General features: G+C 39.9%; 1 protein-coding gene across 2 annotated transcripts; it reads right to left on the bottom strand.

Moving 5' to 3' along the window:
• Positions 1 to 3,425: 3,425 nt before the first annotated feature.
• LOC145454605 (mannosyl-oligosaccharide glucosidase-like) lies at positions 3,426 to 14,682 on the bottom strand. Of its 2 annotated transcripts, XM_080332601.1 has the most exons (16): positions 14,442 to 14,682; positions 14,301 to 14,365; positions 13,303 to 13,447; positions 12,910 to 13,046; positions 12,738 to 12,852; positions 12,434 to 12,591; positions 11,100 to 11,214; positions 10,147 to 10,403; positions 9,945 to 10,087; positions 7,841 to 8,052; positions 7,653 to 7,786; positions 7,139 to 7,294; positions 5,851 to 6,085; positions 5,022 to 5,137; positions 4,730 to 4,959; positions 3,426 to 3,813 (listed from the first exon to the last, which is right to left on the bottom strand). In XM_080332601.1, the coding sequence occupies exons 3-16, from the start codon at positions 13,430 to 13,432 to the stop codon at positions 3,477 to 3,479; spliced, it is 2,475 nt and encodes an 824-aa protein (XP_080188727.1). In that variant the 5' UTR covers positions 13,433 to 13,447; positions 14,301 to 14,365; positions 14,442 to 14,682; the 3' UTR covers positions 3,426 to 3,476. The 2 variants fall into 2 exon arrangements, with proteins under 2 accessions (XP_080188727.1, XP_080188726.1); XM_080332600.1 differs by having other exon boundaries at positions 14,301 to 14,682.
• Positions 14,683 to 21,015: the final 6,333 nt, after the last annotated feature.

The following is a 21,015-nucleotide window of genomic DNA, read 5'->3' as shown; positions in this document are numbered from 1 at the left end:
AAGTCACCGTTTAAAGGGTCAAGTCCGAGTCATGGTGTTATGACTCGAGTCGAGTCCAAGTCACAGTATTGAAGTCATGTTCAACTCATGTTTTCAATCCTGCTTGGGTGATATCGAATTCCCTGTTTGCGAAACATGCTCATTTTGTCCCTATCAGAGTCTTGGCACGTGTTTATTTAGGCAGATAACGGACAGGTCCTGACCTCATTTACCGATGCTAAAGATAACTTTACTAATCTTAGAACTTAAAATCAAATATCTCTCTTGTCAGTCTGATACATCACCAATACAAGCATTCAGTTTTTATTATGAACACATCGACGATAGCTCACGAATAGCTGATAGAGAACCAACGAATTCACGTCTACATACTATCTGATAGAGAACCAACAAATTCACGTCAAGATACTAGTTGATAGAGAATCAATAGATGCATGTTTATGTAGAGGTATTGACAACAGGCCAGCATGCTGTAAAAGCGTGCATGCAACTATGTGCATTGTGCAGTGACAACAGAACAGATACCTTTTGATTATACTAAAGGTTTTCCCAATTGCATTACAGACTACATCGCAGTTACAGCATTGGAGAAATAATTGTACAATGAGGCTGTTCAAAACCATTTTTTCAAATTTTCCGGCTACTTCTTAAAATTGCTAGATTGCCTAAAAAATCAAATTTGGCTCAATTCCAACCAGTAGAATGCAATGCTATGAAAGAAAATTTTAGACTAATTACAAATAGAGATTTTCGAATTTTACCGGCTATCTCATGATATTGTTACAATGTGTAAAAATATGATTCATAGCAAATTTGACTCAATTCCAACCAGAAAAAGTGAAGTTATTAGAGTAGAATGTTTTTGATATGAAAAAATAGTCGGCTTACTACTATGTAATTATATTATATGAAGGAATTTCTCACTAAAATACTCCATTTATTTTCAAATCCAAAATATTCTCCTCTCACATAATTGATTCCACTTTTTTCAAATTAAGCCAGATTCATTGTTCCTTTTATGCAACATAACAATTTTATCAAGTAACCACCCAGTAAAATAAAAAAGAAGTTATTTTAGAACAGCCATATAGTACAAACATCACACAACACTAGCCATTCATTATTACTCACGTGCACAATGCACATACCTAACAAAACGTCAAATGGACGAGGCGCATTGTGTGTTTTCACAGACAGCAGATCAAATCAATGAGTTACACCTCAAAAATACTAATGTGGAAAGGAGATCCTCAAATATGTTAAAGCGGCATGGCCGTAGAATGAATCCACATCTACTGAATACACGTTCCACTAGTGCACTAGACGCAGGAATTGACAAGCATTTTTGAACCACACTGAAGAGCATTGAATACTCATTCTTTCTAGTCGCCCAAAAATGCAAAGAATCATCGCCTTCAAATCTACACATGAGCTTATCAGTCTCTTCACCATCTGAGTCATTTCATTGGCTCTAATTGAACTTTGATTCAATTGTTTGCTTGTATAATTGAAAAGTCTTGATTACTTTAATTGCGGAGGATCTATTACCTCTTCATCACTGGACGATTTTGTACAATGCATTGCTACTATGTATCATTTTCTGTTGTTTTTACGGCGGCATATCTGATATCAGACAAGTGCAACGAAAGCAGTGGTGACAAATAGCGATGTCGGCAGAATTCGTCGGATGCGTTGATCTAGCCATTATGATTCGCAAATTTCTTCATCTTCAAGTCATATAAAATAAGCCGAGTCAATGATTTGGGTCGAGTCATGCGTAATGACTCGAGTACAAGTCGAGTCAATCCAAATATTGACTCGAGTCGAGTCGAGTCATTTTCCCATTTTAAGAAAATGACTCGAGTCAAGTCGAGTCATAAAAAAATCGTGACTCGAGTCTGACTCGAGTCGAGTCATGACTCGAGTCATTACAACCCTGCATTTTACGTTCGAATACCGTACAATTAATGCGAATATGCGAGGTTGGAATGTAAATAGGTAATGTCCAACCGCGGATATGGTTCCACTGTTCACGGTACGCCGATTGATAGTAATAAGTAGGGAGATTTTTTTTTGACATATCAAAAAAAGTCAAAATTGTAGCGTTAGGTCAAAAAAATGTCAAAATTGTTCACTTTTTTTGCAACCAGCATTTCGTTTGTATCGTAGATTTGCACTGTCAGTGAACTTACCACTTGACATTTTACATCTTGTAGCCTACTTTATAGGCCTACCGTTGTAGACGGCCCATTGTCTGCTCATTGTGAATCAGAAACATTCAAATGAAACAAATAGGTTGACATGGTGCTACGCTCAACGCAATATCTCAACTGAAGCAAGACTGCGTGGGCATTGCATGGTTTTTATATCAAGAAGCGCATGATGAAAAATTGTGATATAGACACCATTGCCAGAATGAAGCGATACGATTTGTCACCAGCAGTGTACGCACAACTTCTGTGTTTTCAGCCAACTGCTGCTGTTGAACGTTATTTCTCCGTTCTTGGCAAGCTACCTAGTCAGGACAGACACTTTCTACCCGAGAATATAAGAAAGTATCTTTCGTTGTACTACAAACAGTTTCAATTATTTCTACCACAATGCGTTATGTAACTACTGGAATTCTTCATAGGGCCATATTTCGTTAAAATAAAGTTTTTCCAACCAGAAATGAAGATAAGTAATACAATTCTAACATTATATGGGAAATACCTAATTTGCATGTTGAGTCAAAATTCTGACTTCTAAGGTAAAAAAACGTCAAAATTTTTATTTTTTGGTCAAAATCTTTCGTTTTTTAGTGCAAAAAAATCAGTCTAGTAATAAGTCAGACCTAATTGGCTATCAGTCATGAACGCGATCTGTAGAAAACAACATTGACCGAGTGATTTGGTATATTGTAGAGTCGCTAGCGCACGATGCCCTACATGACAGCAACGCAATTAACTAATTTTAGGGGACAGACTTCAACGAATATGATATGCGGGTGTGCTTCCGAATCCACCGCTAACGAAAGTAAGTCAATGATGTTGTGAATTTGTCACACTTGATATATAATTCTATAATCTATACCAGGGACGAGCAACTTCTCCAATCGGCGGGCCGGATATAGGAAAATTAAGTACTTGGCGGGCCGGATTGCTGAAGCGCACACTCACCAACTCACTGCGCAGACCCTTGGACAACAGTGGATAACGACTAAAGAAAAGTTCATCACTTTGGATTTTTTGTGCGCAACTTACATTTTCTATGCGCAAAGACCGTGTCAGCACTGCGCATTTGCGCAGCTTAGAGGGAACATTGGTCTCAAGGCTACATTGCGTTACATTGTACACGTCAGATTACGAGTACAAAACATATATGTACGACTGAGGACCTCGGCTATAAGAATGGAAGAAAAGACACGATAGGTTTCAGGCACAATGTCGGGGGTGCAAACGTATGATTGCCTAAACATAAAAATTGAAATGCAATGTTCATTCACTATACTGTTCCGACATAATAAGCACAACTAACGCCGACCACCCTGTGAACGGGTGGCAACCCTGGCCTGCGCCAGTTTTGTCATTATAATTCTCCCAAATGTAGCCCGTCTTTTTGTACTGATCGAAGATATTTTTTACAACATTGCCTCGCAGTGAGCGGTAGATCTCCCCTGCCATTGTTGATGCTGGGGATTTTGCTACGGTGGAATAATACTTCAGCGCGCGGATTGCAAGGAAATTGATATTGATCCAAATCTGCCCACGCCAGTACGGTGGATCATGTTCTGTGTTTCGCTTCATATACAGTGGATCTTTTCTCGACAGGGACCTGGAAACGTGGTTAAACACACGTTAAATCCCAATTTAATAGTGAAGGCAAGAGGCCAAAAGCACTCTCATTCACTCTCATACTCAAGTCGGTTGACGATTGTTGCTACAACCTAGCACTGTGGGCAGCAAGATACTTTTGGCATTAAAAGTGTGACTTCTACTACTTGTATTTGTACAACACTTTTCATTCCATTTCAATAGTATAATACGTATATTACGTACTTCATGTTGTTTTTGTTTCTATGGCGTCAACACTGGATGCATGCAATGTAGCTAGATGAAAGTTTTTGAGATTCCATATTTGGTGACGATTACCCAGGAAGACTGAAGAGTGTCAACTCCAAAAGATTTTGGTTTTAATATATTTATGTAATGCAGGGTTGTAATGATTCGAGTCATGACTCGATTCGAATCCGATTTGAGTCACGATTTTTGGACACGACTCGGAACAAGTCATATGACTCGACACTCGGACGGCCAAGACCAACATTTCATTGTAATTTCGAAGAATGGTAAAGTGATCACACTAAATATAGGTATGTCATCTATTAGTATCGGTACTTTAAAATGTGACCAGAAACTGTTGAAAATGAGAAAAATTTGTATATTATGAATCAACATAATTACCTGGACTCAAGTCATAACACTACGACTCACACTTGACCAGGTGGTGAATTGAAAATGACTCGACGTGACTTGAATAGAAGCTATAAAAGTGAGATTGACTTGTGACTCGGAACCTTGTGACTTGGTTACAACCCTGACGTAATGGATATATTATTTGAATGTATATTAAAGCTCTGTGCCCTAAAATACTTTCCATTCCATATTAACATATCGACAAAACGGAAGGGCCCACAATTAACAATCAGAAGTATCCGTCCTGACACACAAAACTGAATAGAGGTAACAACCTTAATCCATATTCGGTCCATAGCAGCTCTGTATCTTTCAAGTCTTCAAGAATCTTGAGCAGCTTGGGAGAATCTGGCTCCAAAATTTTGAGCAGAAACGGAAACAATGTGACGTACCCTCTAGCATTTACAAGTTTCAACTCGGGCTCGACCAGAGTTTGACGGACGGTACGGACTGTCTGAGGCAATCCGGGCCTTGCGGGCGGAATCGTTTTCTTAACCAACCTGACCTAATAAAATTCAACACACGTAGCACAGTGCAGTTATCTTGGAAAAAGAGACGCGTCATTACCTTTGACGTGTGATTACCATAATCGGCATACATGTTGAGTTGATCAGACCAATGGAGCTCATCGAGCAGTTTGTTATCTTTCAAATACTCCGCGGTCTGTTCGTAGGGCGTGGGGTCTGAAGAAATTATAAAGATTTCCTGTATACCGATTATATAAAGGCATTGCTATCGAAGTCAGCAATAAGACTTGGAGTAATAGCATCTTTAGTTCTACAATTTTCTGTTATTGGTAATTGACAAACAGGACCGACACTCGACAGTGCTCAGCAGCTGTCACTGTTTCGCTCATAACATATTAATATGATACTATCTGTTGACACTGACTATTGATTAGGTTTTTAACAAATGATCCTTCGCCAACATCCAGTAATATACAACGAATACAATCGACCATGGTAGTGGTGAAACCTGCTTGGTAAACTCTAACATAGTGAGAAAAGAGAGTCAAAGAAGGCATCGTTAATATTCAAGTGTAGTAGAACTAACGGCATAAATTTCTACCCAGGTACAAGAGCCAAGAAGATGAAGTGAATTCCAAGTAAGTATTCTAGGCCTAGTTTTGCCTAAAACTGTATAGAAGTAAAAGCAGTCGAAAGACTACTTGAAGCAGTGCGAGTAGCAAAACCTACTTGAGTACTTTGAAGAAGTAGAAGTACCGTACTGACCACCTCTGATAATGAGCCGTCAAATTATGTTACGGTTCTACTTTGACATCTTCATTGTAGGATGTGCACTATACCGTGGAGACGGTGGGGTTCAGGGTATATTTTCAAACCATAATTCACGGTATCGTGATGATAGACTTGGAAAACCTTCGATTGACCCCCACCTCGCCCGATTTCTGTTGCAATCTCCGCCATAGTGTCCGACGCGAACGTCATCCAACACCTCAAGTCCAGATGCCTCTCCTTATCGTTCGGATGCGAACACCGCGGATAGTCGTCCAATCCAGAAGTCAATGTTTTCGGATTCAGTTCCGTATCGGAATTTGCGTCCCTTCCGCGCCAACGGTACGATCCGCGGACCGGTCCGGACTGGGTGGTATTAAACCAGTTGTACCATGCCTAATTAAAATAAAATGTATTGTATATTTGCTCCTTTGCACAGCCCTCAGATTATCTGTGTGTTGGTCGTTTTAGTGGATTAAAAGACACTCTAAACAGCTCCATGCATGCATCTACATGTGAGTATGGTATGTGTCTGTGCACACAAGAAAGAAAATTCAGAAGCGAAAATTCTCAATCATCAACCTAGCAGAGATGAGCGGATTTGAAATTTCTATGTCCTAATCCAATCCAAATCCGAACCTTCAAATCCAAATCCTAATCCATAACTTTTTTATGTTCAAGTCCACGTCCAATCCTAATCCGATTCCAACTGGAAATTCAGAAAAAATACTAATTTATGCAATGGAGGGATTCGAAAATTTTCTTTCACAACCAACGATTCACTTGATTCAAGATAACTTAGTAACCATAATTACATTAATAACTGATCTGACTGAAGTTTGTCGCCATTCGCCACACGACATTTCAATCTCCCAGAAAATAGGTAAATCCAATCCAAATCCTAATCCGTTCTATAAAAAATGTCTAATCCAAATCCGACGAAATTTCACAAATCCTGTTTTTTCAAAACCTAATCCTAATCCATGCTCATCTCTGCAACCTAGATCATATCTATCCCCAAATCCAAAATGACACCACGATCACTACATTGTCAAACTATTTGGACAGAGCAAATGACGATACGTGCTGGAAGTCCCAAACTTTTTTTCTCTACGATATTATTTTGGAAGTGTCATTTTTACACGTCCGCTAATAGACATTTCAAGCTTGTGAATAGCCAGCTGATGACACGCAGAAACGAGTCAATGATTTTATGGCAACTACAGGGACATGTTGCTAGCATATATGAGAAACTACAGGGACATGGAATGTAAGGTTAAAACGATTTTTTTGATTTAATAGCAACTTTGACATCGATTATATCCAGGACTTGCCAACATGTAAAGCTTCGCAGCCCGGACCAAAATTTTGAGAAGCCGTGTTCATAAAATCTTCAAATTGAAGCTATAAGTTCAACAACATTAACTCGACTTCAGCAAACAGTTTCACCTGTAATTTCGGGTACATCTTTGCCAACACGGCCCGTTCATTTTCGCTGATCCCTTTACGAGACTCTTTCATGTCGGCAATCATAGATTTCAAGGAAAGGAAAAACGTAGGCGGGTTTGCGTTGGTGTTTCTTTGAACCACAAACTCTGCTGGCACCTTAAAAGATTGTTTTGTTAAATTTAAAGGTAACCATAACATCACCAATTATTGCCATTTACCCGTTCTCATTATACTCCTACCCACTGCCCCCTAATCACTCTTATTTTATTTCTATCCCGTTACATTTTTAACAGACTGACAAGTACTCTTCAATTAGAACGGCAGGGTAAACTCTTTGATAAAATTTCCAAGTCACAAATATACAATGTTCTTTCAGTTGCTGATGATTACCCCTGACGAGTGTCAGCCGGAAATATTCAGGTTCATTTCAATATGAATATACTATTCAAGTAACAAATAGCATATACATTTTCCTAATATCCCTGAAGGAATCAGTACAATATTAAAATCTTACCTTACTCAACGCTTCATCGCCTAATATCTGCTCCCGTGGAATCCACCCTTCCTCGTTCATCGTATCCAACCAATGAGACAAGATTAACAGACTAAGCTCCCTATCCCACTTACTGATGAGCAGCTGATGAAAACCTGTATGCAAGTAAAGTCAAAAAAAAGTGTTGACATAGCATCACAATCGCCTACCTTCATCCCACAAAAATCCTCTCGGGAAAAAGGACCGCGAAGGCACCGAGGTAAGCAAGTTGGCTTCCCAGTACGGAATCGGCTCGGGGAAATGCTCGGATTGTACGATAGAATTCCCGTAGAAGTGTCCGATCCCACCGATCATGTTGCTGAATGCGGCTTTGGCAAAAGCGACTTCTTCTTCCCCGTAGCCGCGGCTACGTAGTGGGAATCTGTACAAGACAAAATTAAACTGTAGCTCACAGTCCAGCGAAGCACATCTAAACCGCAGTACTTTGGGCCACTTGGAAACAGGGTTGTAAGTCGCAAGGCTCCGAGTCACAAGTCAATCTCCCTTATAGTTTTGACTCGAGTCAAGTCGAGTCATTTCAATTCAATGACGAGCCGAGTCTGAGTCCAAGTCACGGAGTAGAGTGTCGAGTCCGAGTCATAGTGTTTTGACTCGAGTTCGAGTCCAAGTAATTATGTTGACCGTTCCAAGTTGATGTCGTGAGAAACCCACTTATTACACCTCTACTCTGTGATATGGAATGCTTCGCGTTCATAATATAGTAATTTTCCTAACTTTTAACAGTCTTTGGTAGCATTTGCAAGTACCAGTACTGATAAACGAAAAAATAATAGTGTTATAACTTTACTATAATTCAAAATTACAATGAAATGTCTGTCTTACTAGAACCAGTCTCGAGTAATATGACTTAGTCCGAGTCATGCGCAATGACTCGAGTAGAAGTCGAGAGAATACACAAATTGAGTCATTTTTCATTTTTAAGAAAATGACACGAGTCAAGTCGAGTCACCAAAAAATCACGACTCGAGTCATTACAACCCTGCTTGGAAACATGGAAGATGAAATTTGAAACGACAGCAGCAACATCAAAGAAATCTGGTTTTGGATCATTTTTCCAGTAGCTTTCGGCTTCTACTACAAATAGCCAGAGGTGGTCAATAATGAAGCACTTCTACTTTTCCAGATTACTCAAGTAGGCTTCAGAAATTTGCGACGTTAGACCTACTTCTACTGGTGTACTAAAGATGACTAGCTTGACCACCTCGGCAAATAGCAGTAGCCTATTAGAAATGTGACTGGCGGTACTAAACTCTTGACTAAGGGCACATGAAAAGTCTTCGAGTTAATATATTCTACTGCTATGAATCTAGTCCTGAAAGCAATATTCAAGTCAGGGTTGTAACCAAGCCACAAGGCACCGAGTCACAAATCAATCTCAGTTTCATAGTTTTGACTCGAGTCAAGTCTAGTCATTTTCAATTCACCACTGAGTCAAGTCCGAGTCCAAGTCAGCGAAAAGAGGGTCGAGTCCGAGTCACGGTATAATGACTCGAGTCGAGTCCAAGTCATTGTGTTGACTGCCCAGTTTCCTGTTAATGTCTTGTTAAGCCCACCTTTTATAACTCTGTTTGGTGATATCGAATGGTTTGCTTTTATAATATACTAATTTTCATCACGTTTAGCAGTTCCTGGTCGCATTTTCAAGTACCAGTACCAATAGACGAAATCCCAATAGTGTGGTTACTTAACTATTCTTCGAAATGACAATGATATGTTGGTCTTGGCCGTCTGCGTCTCGAGTCATATGACTCGGCTCGAGTCATGTGCAATAACTCGAGTCCAAGTCGAGTCAATACACAGATTGACTCGAGTCAAGTCGAGTCATTTCCGTATTTTGAGAAAATGACTCGAGTTAAGTCGAGTCATCAGAAAATCGTGACTCGAGTCGAGTCATGACTCGAGTCATTATAACCCTGATTCAAGTACCGGTAGACTATTTCATAACACATATTCCACGATCGAAATACAGAAGGCAATTTTGCCATGTTTACATCAATCTGAACAATGACAGTTATCAATTTCGAAACAAGAAACAAAACCAATCAAAGCTAAAATAGAAGTGATTGGACTTAAAAAACTGTCAAACACAATCAAACCTAATCCTTAGAAGCAAGAAGTGAAACTGTTTCTCGCAATGATCAGTAACCAATTATAGAGCAACAGCTAAAGTGAAACAATGTAGGTGGCTGATCGTCAGATATCCATTCCGATTACTACCATGCTAGGAGAGAACGGAACATGCTCACAACAAACCTGTACTCAAATTTCTGGTCAAACTTGGCCCGCAGAGTGCCGAGGGCGTTTGTGAACGTCGATCCAGATAGAGGAGTGCGTCTCGTTGTCAAACTAGACGACTCAAACAGCATTTCGACTTCGAACGGTGTTTCAATGGTAACCTGCGAAAAGCCGACATTTCAATGGTAATGTTAGAGAGCCTCAGGCCTGTGAGACATACCTGATGAACGACCATTTTGGATTTTGGATTTTTCACCTTTGACCCTGGAGTATCGCCTTCCACAACAAAGTACATCGGAACCTTTTTACCTCCGCTGCCCCTAGAACTCACTGACGAAACGGAAAGCTTCCGCAACACTCCGTCTTTCAACTTATGCAAGCCTTCCACCTCTGTGACAGTGTGGTGAAACGTCTGCTTGCCACCGGCGCTCGATTTCGGAAATCGGATGACAAAATCCCCAAGGTCAGCAGTGTGACCTGGTAATTTGAGACAAAATAATTGCACTCATTATTATCATCTGTCTCACTTGTCAAACAGTCAACAGAGAAATGACGGAAGGCTTTGTAAACATAAGTTGATTTTGCATCTGAGCTCAAGTTGCCACGAGAATAAGAGATGTTAGCTGGAGAAATCATCTGGCAATTTGGAAGTTGCGGCTAGGCAACGGGATAAATCCGAATATCATTGGATCCGACTGAATATTCAACAACTCCAATCCAGGAATTTCATAATGTCTGCATGAGTAACAACAAAATGAAATCGGGTCTTGCAAATCAAAAAATAGATATTGCAACAGAGCTTAAATTCCACATGAACAAAACACCGTAGTGGTTACGTGGAGAATCTGGCTGGCAATTAGGCACTTTGCAGCTAGGCAATAACATGAAACCGAAATATCATTTGATGCATTTAATATTTAACAACTTCAATCAAGTAATTTACAAATTTCTGGTTGATGACGCTAGGAATGATTTGTATCAGGCATAACAGCTCCCAATGTCCACAGGCTGGTTAGATGTCATTAATTTAACGTGTAAAAATTTGTACCTGAACCTGCTTTTGTGACCCAATGTTACTGGGGTAACCAATGGAAAGCTAACGTCAAGTCATGAGTACGTCCTGCCAATAATGGCAGTACCGGTATGTCAATATTGTGTACCATATGTCTATACCTGTTATGTATGATATCATATTGTCTGTGCTGCCTTTCACAAAGTTTGGCTTGATATCTCCTTCACCATCGGTTGCGACGTAGAAAAAGAGAGATATCGTAGTCTCGCCATGACTCTGAAACAAAACCGTACGTCAGTATTCACAAATTATCAATTTTCATGCAGAATATAGTGCGAAATACTATCATTGCTTACTTTGTGATATCATTGTACCCTATTTTCAGACAATACATCATCGATTAGCATGCAGTGCCAGTTTGGTAGTCAGTTTCCAAGGCTCAAAGTCTCAAACATTGTCATATGCACTGCACAGTGCACAGTTTAACCGCATGACAATCCTCAGTACTTAGACTTACAGGCAAGAGAGTAACTTGTTTAATTTTACACCTATTTGTTGTTTACATGTAAATCAGGGATGGCCAACCTTTTCAGTCAAAGGGCCACATTCGATTGCCGAACTATTGCGCGGGCCACTAGCCGCGCGAAGCGCGATAATTTCTTGAAGTTAATAGGTTAATAATATTGTCATGTGACTATATTGCGGACCTGCTGTATATCGGTGGGCTCAGTTTGCGAGGACTATACTATTCGGCGCCTGGACAAGTGGAGATACCGATATCGAAAGTTTCGACCAACATGCGTCAATCATTTTGTGCCTAGGTTTCATAGTCGACGGTCTTTCTGCGAGCGCAAACGCAAAGTCGCATATGTTAAACGTCACTTTGTCTCGTAATCGCGAATATAGTCAGACTCAATCTGATACATTAGGCATTCTTTCATTTTCACAAAGGGGCAACAATATTAAAAACAAGAAATCAAGTGACAACATGTTGCGCGAAGCGTCTAGAAAATTTTTACTTTTGATAAATCTATCGCAAATTATTCTGCTTTATTGTAGTGTACGAAGATCGAACAATATGTGACTGACTCATACATAGGCCAATGCGTTGGAAATGATAATTTAGTCATCACATCTCAAGTGTTGCGGCCAAACTCAAATATTTGGTTGACCTTACAAGTTCACAATCTGTACAATCCATTTTTGATAAAATTAGAAATTACCTCGCGAGCCACCCAAAACCTTCTCGCGGGCCACCGGTTGGCCGGCGCTGATGTAAATAGTACAAAATTCATGTTTCTACAAACTACACAATTTAAAATAATGAAGGCTCCATGCTATACTAAAAGCTGCTCACAAAATCTAGAGTTTACTTCACGATCCTGGATCAATCAGATCCATGATCACTTGGGCATGCACTACTAAGTTGCATACACTCGGGAATTCTCGATCAGGGTTGGTCTCAATTAGAGAATTCTACCTAGCCCGCTCTTACCCCTCTCCCGGTTATCCTCCAGGACCAGTCGCCACCGTGATCTCCGCCTGACCGCTTCACGAATTCCGTCCTTAGAATGAAGTTCCTTTCGACGATGTCCTGCATCCCGAATCCTTGACCATCATGAGCAATCCAACCGTATTTAGGTAGGTCATCGCCTGATATTAAATTTTCACTGCTCAAAACAAAACCTACGACTAGAGAGACATTATAGGAGATAAAATATTCATCTCATTAACTAAGCCTATATTCAACTCAACACTGCACTCGAAATTAGTTTCATGTGTAAAATTTCTGATCACACCTTGTTCACATGAGTGACGGAGCGGCAAATCTTTATTGTACGCCTTATATTGTTCCAGCCACATCAAACCAGTTACAATAGACTTGGGGCTCAGAGTTTTCATTCCAAAATACACCTGTACAATAAATGAATTACGAAATGTAATGCATAACAAAATAGAAATTGGTCCTACCTGCGGACGATAAGAGCCCCAGAACCGATTCAGGTCCACCTTTTCGGGGACGACTTTCTGAGATTGCTGAGGAGTGTAAAGCATTTTTTTGCGCTGATAAGTAGATATCCACGACATAACACCATAACATAACATTCCTAAACACAGAAGAAACACAATACCGATTACAGTCACACAGCAACTATTTTAGCTGGTACCAATGCACAATAAAATGAAAAAAGATGTCGAAATTCTACTACATTCAATAGACCTTTTAATCACATTGTCGGCAATACAACCGAGCTATAATCAAGCCTGGTATATATAAAATGTACAAATTCAATCCATAGCCCTAGAGACATGAAGTCCCGTAAGCACCACCCATATTTCTTTAATGACAAACACTAGTCTCACCCATAACAATTATGATAGCGAAAATCTGGGGGCCCGACCATCCCGAATGATTTCGTCTGTGGCCGTGAATGTGCAGGGGAAGGGTATTGCCACCATCTTTCTGTAAATTTCTCCTCCTTGCTCCCATCATAATTGTCGATGCTATCTATCAAGAAATTGTAAAAACATAGTCACAAGGCAAGTCCAAACATTGCACTAAATTAAGCTCGATATTTCAATTCAACGTTCAACCCAAAACAAATACAGAGCAATACAGAACACTACATTGAACAAAACATTGAAGACATACATGCTTTTGTCTGAAATTCAATACTGTAGTCAATTTCAATATTCAGGCATAAAGGAGTCATGGAAAAATACTAGTCTACTCTGTCTAGAAACATGTGACGAAACAATTGGTACGGCACAAAAATTGTGCTTGTATACCGCCCTACTATCGTTAGTAACAATGCCGATTTCCAACTTTTTGGGGAGTTTGAGTGAAGTGCCATGTGCATGACCAGATTATAATCTTTTCATAACCAGAGTGACAGTACTTTAAGACCGGTTTTGGTAAATATTACGCTCCTGTTGGCAACGAATGTCACCAAAACCACTATACAATTAGTGGTTCTATATCATTTTCATCCTCATGCAGTCATGCTCAGATCAATAATGTTCAATGTAATACACAAAACACACCATGATATGATGCAATGCAGCAGATTTAAGGGTGTTCATTGTTGAAACGACCATGAGCGGTTAATCAAGCTAACATCCACATTGAAATGATTGAATTAGTCAACTTCTTAACAGTGACAGTACCTAATGCGGTATAACAATAATCACTTGGTCTGATATTGATAAGAAAGAGATTGAAAGGGGCCGAGGTATAAGTGGCAGTCACGCCTTGTGAGTGTTATCGTACCACCATACACCACAAAAGCTGCCGCTACCAGTATGAATGACTGAAAGTGAAGGGTCGAATCTATATACTATACATCCAAGATCCAACTCACCTTATATCAAGCTGGCATCGGTTGATATCTTCGCAAACGAGTGAACCAACATAAAATGGCAATGCCTGAAAAATACAGCTCATTAAATGATCACATTCAACTGCAAATCCGCAACACATCTCCACCGCGATCTATATGTACCGTAGCAATGCATCGACGCCTTTCTATATTGTTTGTTAGGATAACAGCTGAGCAAATCAGTACTCAGTAGGGTATTGTTTTGTTTGCAGGCTCCCAGCTACAGGGTAGTATGTCATAGGAGATTGGATGCGAACGATCGAAAACGTCAGACACGTTAAGATTGCAGCTGCTCTGCCATGGCTCACAGTACTTCTACTTGAGCAAACCCCTAAATGCCGCAGTTGACCACAGTGCACTTGCAATGCAATGGCATATGCTAGGGGAGTACCCTACAGTACCCTGATAGCTCATTGTCACGCATCATTGCATCTGTAACTCTACGGAAAAGATAGTGCAAAAGTCGAATCTTAGCAGATCTATAAATTAGCAATCAGTCAGATTCTTACCTCCCATCCTTCTTTACAACCAAACAATACAGGCAATACAATTCGTAGCTATTTTATCGCATTTTTGTGGTGTATTATTGCTAATAAACCAATGATGATGATGATGATGAGAATAGCTACCCATTGCTCCCACCGTTTACCTGTCCGTTGCTAAATTTCTCAACTTTGGCATTCAGAGTTATATATTTTTTGATAAGGAGCAGAAAATTTACCGATAGTGCACTGAATGTCAAAGTAAGGAAATTCATTAGATAAGTCCGGGCAGGGATATCTAGTCTAGATATCCCTGGTCCGGGTAGTTTACTGGCAATGGGCAATTATGGACAATGGACTTGGACACTGGACAGTTTAACGTGGTTATTTGGCCTCCAGTTATAGTTGATTACTATATGCACTGGAATGCGGCCAGGCTACATGAGTAATCGAAATGCGGCCGTGAACAGCAAAAAGGTTGGCCATCCCTGCTTTAGTTGCTGAAGAGTGTTGTCAGTTATCGTGCGCAGCTCTTGGTTCAAAATAGAATGAAAGTAACGATCGTGACATTTTTTGGTGTATTTGTATTTCTTCAATAACATATTATTTCTTTTGTGGTAACTATGCCCGTCGCCCATGTTAGCGCAGCGTTGTACTGACGTAGAGTTATCAAAACGCGGTTGGTGAACCTTAGATCAAGAACTGCGTTGCCAATTTTTATCTCGTTATTGAAGTCATGCCGACCGCGGCCTCTATACGAATTTTGAAAAATGGCCCGCGACACGTTTTGAGTTGGCCCTCCCGCTGGCCTACCCGTTACTCCCGTCGTTTACCCGGACCGATGTTGAATTTCCTTACTTTGACATTCAGAGCACTATCGGTAGAGTTTCTGATCCTAATCAGAAGAAATATAACTCTGAAGGTCAAACTTGAAAAATTTAGCAACGGACGGGTAAACGGTGGGAGCAATTGGTAGCTAACTAGCTATTCTCATCATCATTGGTTTATTAGCAATTTTTATCAGTTCAATACACCACAAATAATGCGATACAATGAAAAGATATGGAGGTGCCGAAGCGACTTGGAGTAGTCTATGGAATCAGACACCCAACTTGGCCTCCCTAGGCGATGCAAAGAGGAGACAAGCGGGGGAGATAGCGTAGTGGTAAAGATAAGCGCCTACTAATCTGGCGGACCCCATTCGATTCCCGTCGGAGGTTTATCTGGGCTCCTCTTCCGTTGTCGTTCTCACGGCGAAAATAAGCACAGAAAAAGTCCCGACGAAAGAAAGCACTCACAAGGAATGGAAAGAACTATACGAAAGAACTATACTATAGTAGAAAGGGCCGCGGCTTCAACAAGATCGACATCGAAAAGAACTGCGACATCGGGCATCCAGGCCGAGGTGGATGTTAGGACGTTAGATTAAAAGGATCGCAACTGCATGCGTGTCGTTCGACATCTTCCTATCTGTTCATTACATCGCATTGCGTCTTATTGCATTGTGTGAAAAATATAACCCAGCGATTATTATTATTATTATGCTAGGCTTACCATACGTCCTCTTTTAAGAGGATTTGTCCTCTTTTTTGACTTTTTTGAAAGTGTCCTCGGAAGACGCCCTTTTGTCCTCTTTTTTGAGATTTTGTCCTCTTTTTTGAAAATTTAGGTCAGATTTAGAGGAAATTGCGAGTGATATGCCGCAAATTAGCGCAGAAGTGAAGCTCCGGCGGGTATTTCGGAGGGAAAAGTGGTGATTTCAGCTCCGAGCGAAAAGAATACCTTTTTTTTTTTTTTTTTTTTTTTTTAGTCATCCACCTGGCAATGTCGAGTGTTTTTGAGCTCTGAGCGGAAGTGAAGACCTTTTTTTTTTTTAGTCAACCGATCATGAAGCGGGTGAACTTTACCTGTTTTTGAGAATTCTACTCCAGTTTTGCTTGTCTGAAATTTCTGAAAAAGTGTCCTCTTTTTTCATTTCCGAAATATGGTAAGCCTATATTATGCACACTGAATGAAGAGTAAAGCATTAATGGAATTACCCAAGGAACAGCTCTTGATTTCGAACAGGTTGTTGAAACTTGACATATTGTCTTCAGGGGCAGTGATGAATATAAGTTGAGCTTACCAAGGCGTGTTGAGTCAAAAAAGTATGGGAACCATCGGTCTACCATATTCCAAACTTACGCATTTCCATGTACCATGTACATTGTACAATAGTTTACGTTACGAAGGGCGTGTACTCTTGAGACTGCAATTTCACCACCTTCAGTCGAAAAACGAAAATTAAAAAGCTATTGAAAATTTTCCTTGAAACCAGCTTTCATATGATACCCTATACTTGCTTGGATGTTTTTAAAGGGTTTTTACCAATTCGCATTCTAAATGGTTTAACGCTTGACCGATTTCAGAGCATCGATCAAGTTTTGTCTCAATTTAACCTTCAACACTACACCGCATGACATTTAATACCACATGGGAATATAGACCAGACTAGATACTTAGACAACGGTTGCCAAATCTCAACTGTAATCTAACATATGTTTACACCTTTTCGAATTTCACATTGATAAAACCTGAATGCTGCAGAGCTCGAATGATCAGAAAATCGTCAATTTTTAAAGTGATGTAACTTTTGACCCCGGAGTTCAATTTTCCTCAAATTAACTTTATTGTGTTCGAAATTAACTCATCTCTGCATGTACCAAATTTCAGAAGATTTGGTAATGAGGTGGTTCCAACTTTTGTTGTCCAGGTTGGGAATGGCCCAGGAGCAGTTGAACAATAGTAACGGTTAATCCGAGTCTTGGCTGGGATGATAATAGCGACGATTATGTGAATAATGAATGAATGAATGAATGTGGCATGTGATTATATGTGAATTGTGAATGATTGAATGTCATATAGAATATACGATACGGGGGTGCAAAGTCCGGACAAACCTACGAAAAGCTATTTATTGCCGACTTCTCAATTTCAAAAGTTTTTGGCTGACGCTGAGTTGATCAATTTGTATGCTACTTGTTAAATGTCATTGTCAATATTTCAATTTCGATTTGATTAACAGTAGAAATTATATAGAACCAGCTCTGAACAATTATATATTCTATCCTACCTGAAAATATTTTAGGGTCGAGGCTTAATCCAAATTTGGTAAAAGACGTTGTGACGGTGTTTACATTCGAGAGCGCGGTAAGCTCGCCAAGTAAGGAGAAATGCCTTCTCAATTGTGATTATCACGAATACCATATTAGCCATTATACGGCTGCGATAACACAACATCTTATACTGAAATGGTGCAATAGTTCGCGCGTTGTATAAAGGTTAATGTGTATCCTATCCATCCATCCATGTTTAGACAAAACACGAATAGGAAATTGTATAACGTCGCTGAATAATATTCTTCTCGATATGGCCAATCGACTATATAAGGAAATGGCGGATCAAAGTAATTCGATTGCGATTGAGTGTGCTCAGATCTCTATTTTGTAAGTAGATGTGAAAAATATATGTGACTTATATAGCCTATATACCTATAACATAGGTTTATCATATTTTGGAAATCTGAAAATATGACACTTTTTCAAAATAATCAGACTTAGGCAGGGCTACAATACAGATAGTAATTAAGATCCTGAAAAAAAGGTAAATTTTTCCCGACTTCGCGGCTGGTTGACTAAAAAATGGTCATCTTCCCGGCTCAACTCCTGAATTACAGGCGTTCTATCAAATTTTCCGTTGGTTGACTATGACTAAAAAATGTCATTTTTCTGACTCCGAGTCCCGTAAAACCCGTCGGTCCGTTACTTGGCCGCTGATTTCCTATATCTCAGTCCAATTCCCGCCTACATTTAACCAAAATTCTCAAAAAAGGACAGATTCTCAAAAAATAGGACATTTAGGCGTCCTCCGAGGACACTTTAAAAAAGTCAAAAAAGACGAGAAATCCTCTTAATAAAAGAGGACGCATGGTAACCGTTCTGTAACAGTGGTTTTTAACCTTTAATAACCCGACGAATCATTATACGTTAACGTTATAATCTGCATCGTCAAACCTCCAATATTCGTTGAATCGTAAAATCGAAAATCGATCACGGTAGCCTACACATCTATATTTACTATTACTATATGTTCTATTACTATTACTGTATTAGTAAATATAGATGTTTAGCTACGTAATCGATTTTCGATTTTGCGATTCAACGAATATTAGAGGTTTGACGATGCAGATTATAAAGTAAACGAAATGATTCGCCGGGTTATTAATGGTTAAAAACCACTGTTACAGTAGGGTTACCGTACGTCCTCTTTTAAGATGTCATCTTTTTTGACTTTTTTGAAAGTGTCCACGGAAGACGCCCTTTTGTCCTCTTTTTTGAGATTTTGTCCTCTTTTTTAAGATTTTGGTCAAATTTACGGTCAAATTCGACTGAGACGTCGTAAATCAGCACCGAAGTAACGCTCCGGCAGGTATTCCGGGAGCTGAGCCGGAAAGGTGACCCTTATTAGTTTTTAGTCAACCGACCACGAAGTGGGAAAATTTTACCATGTTTTCAGGATTTTCCTCCGATTTCGCAAGTTTTGAAATTTTGAAAAAGTGTCGTCTTTTCAGATTTCCAAAATATGGTAACCCTACTATTACTGGTGCACAAAACGTTAGTGTGCTTTCTCACAAATCGAACATATATGAATAGGCCTAAGCCTACTACAAATCAGTACTTCCACCATGCAGCCTAGAAATGCGATACTTTGGAAAGTGCCGTCGTATTGATCGTTCAAATCGCAATAGCGTGATGCCAATTGCTTGATTGCAAATGATAAAAGAACTATTGGAAATTGAATCTGCATATCAAAAGGACGGAGTTTCGATTTCTCACCAACTGAACACGACTCACCACCATAAATTCACGATCCGATTACTTGATAGGTCATAGCGCCTGATTCCGTACAGGCAATGGTGGTAAGGACGTGTGTTTCATCTCAAATCATTGAGTCTGATGTGCGTCTTGGCCTCCGGCGAATCCCAGAGACTGATGCAGCGAACACCTGGGGTTTGCTTGAACCCCGGATAGCTGAGCTGACCTCTAATATGACGGTAACAGTATACCGTCACTGCAAAATCACCCAAATGCAGGCAAGCACCAAGGAATCCAGATTTTTTCACAAATCTTCGAAGAAGCTAAATATTGTGATCAAATTTATAGAATAGCGATTATTTACTAGCGCGTCGGCTGCGTTTTGACCAGTGTGCTGTATTAAGCCTATCATTAGTCGCTGTCTTTTCATTCTTTATGATTTATCTTTTTCGTCTGGATATTGGATCACGCTCTTGCTGCAATACATTTCGGATCAAGGGACGACATTGCATTCGTACGTAGCTTTGGCTTGGAAGACTACTGAGGATATAAATAACCACGGGTCCGTTAGTACCCTAGCTGAGAAATATCAAATAGCCTACTACATTTTGCGAAGTGGAGTGTGTGGTGTTGCAAAGTTTTCATCCCCGAACGTTGTGAGCGAATTTGTCTCATAAATATTGGAAGATGTCAAAACTACCTTAGTTGTATCTTGCAATTTTTAAATGCGGTACCCTCGCTTGGCTCGGCACTAGGCTGAGGTGGTTGTTACATTGAGAGACCGTAGCCTATTTAGTCGTTTCGGCATCATCCTATCTGTTCATTACATCGTGTGTGCCCTACATGTGCCTCGGATGAAAATATATAACCTACGATTATGACCATACACATGTCTGCGACGCTCCCTTCTTCCATAGATATACATAGTAACTTGATAATTTTGCCGGCCATTAGTTTTTTTACTCAAGTAGTTTTAGCATTCCTTCAAAATCGCTTATCCTACTGCTAATTGAATAGAAATTCACGCATCATCAATGTCTACTTGCGCCCTTTCCAGCATGCCCTTTATACTAAGGACGTTAGAATTGGGCTCGTCGTAAAGTTATAAATTTGGAAAGCATCCCCGTTTCCTGCGAAATTTAGGCCTAGAATAAACTAGGACCACTTATCATGGATTCTGAATATTCCACGAACTTCCCCACCTTACGCGGGGCAATTTCAACCTGACCATAAGGGCAATGCTTATACCTCAACCACAGATCTTACAGCATATCTGCCAATGATCGCAGCTCCTGACAAACTATACCAGCTCTTCAATGATAAAGCGCACATCACATGAAGTCAATATTACTCACAAAATCA

This window comes from Botryllus schlosseri, chromosome 13 (assembly GCF_051294905.1).
Source record: "Botryllus schlosseri isolate E-star chromosome 13, Bs_hap1, whole genome shotgun sequence".
Taxonomy (NCBI): Eukaryota; Metazoa; Chordata; class Ascidiacea; order Stolidobranchia; family Styelidae; genus Botryllus; species Botryllus schlosseri.
This window is presented reverse-complemented; position numbering and strand designations above follow the sequence as displayed.

Coding starts and splice junctions, on each gene's coding strand:
- LOC145454605 (XM_080332600.1), bottom strand. CDS start 13,432: ATGATGGGAGCAAGGAGGAGAAATTTACAGAAAGATGGTGGCAATACC. Junction 6,086..7,138: donor AGATGTACCCGAAATTACAG/GTGAAACTGTTT, acceptor TATTTTAATTAG/GCATGGTACAACTGGTTTAA. Junction 4,960..5,021: donor ATGGTAATCACACGTCAAAG/GTAATGACGCGT, acceptor GAATTTTATTAG/GTCAGGTTGGTTAAGAAAAC.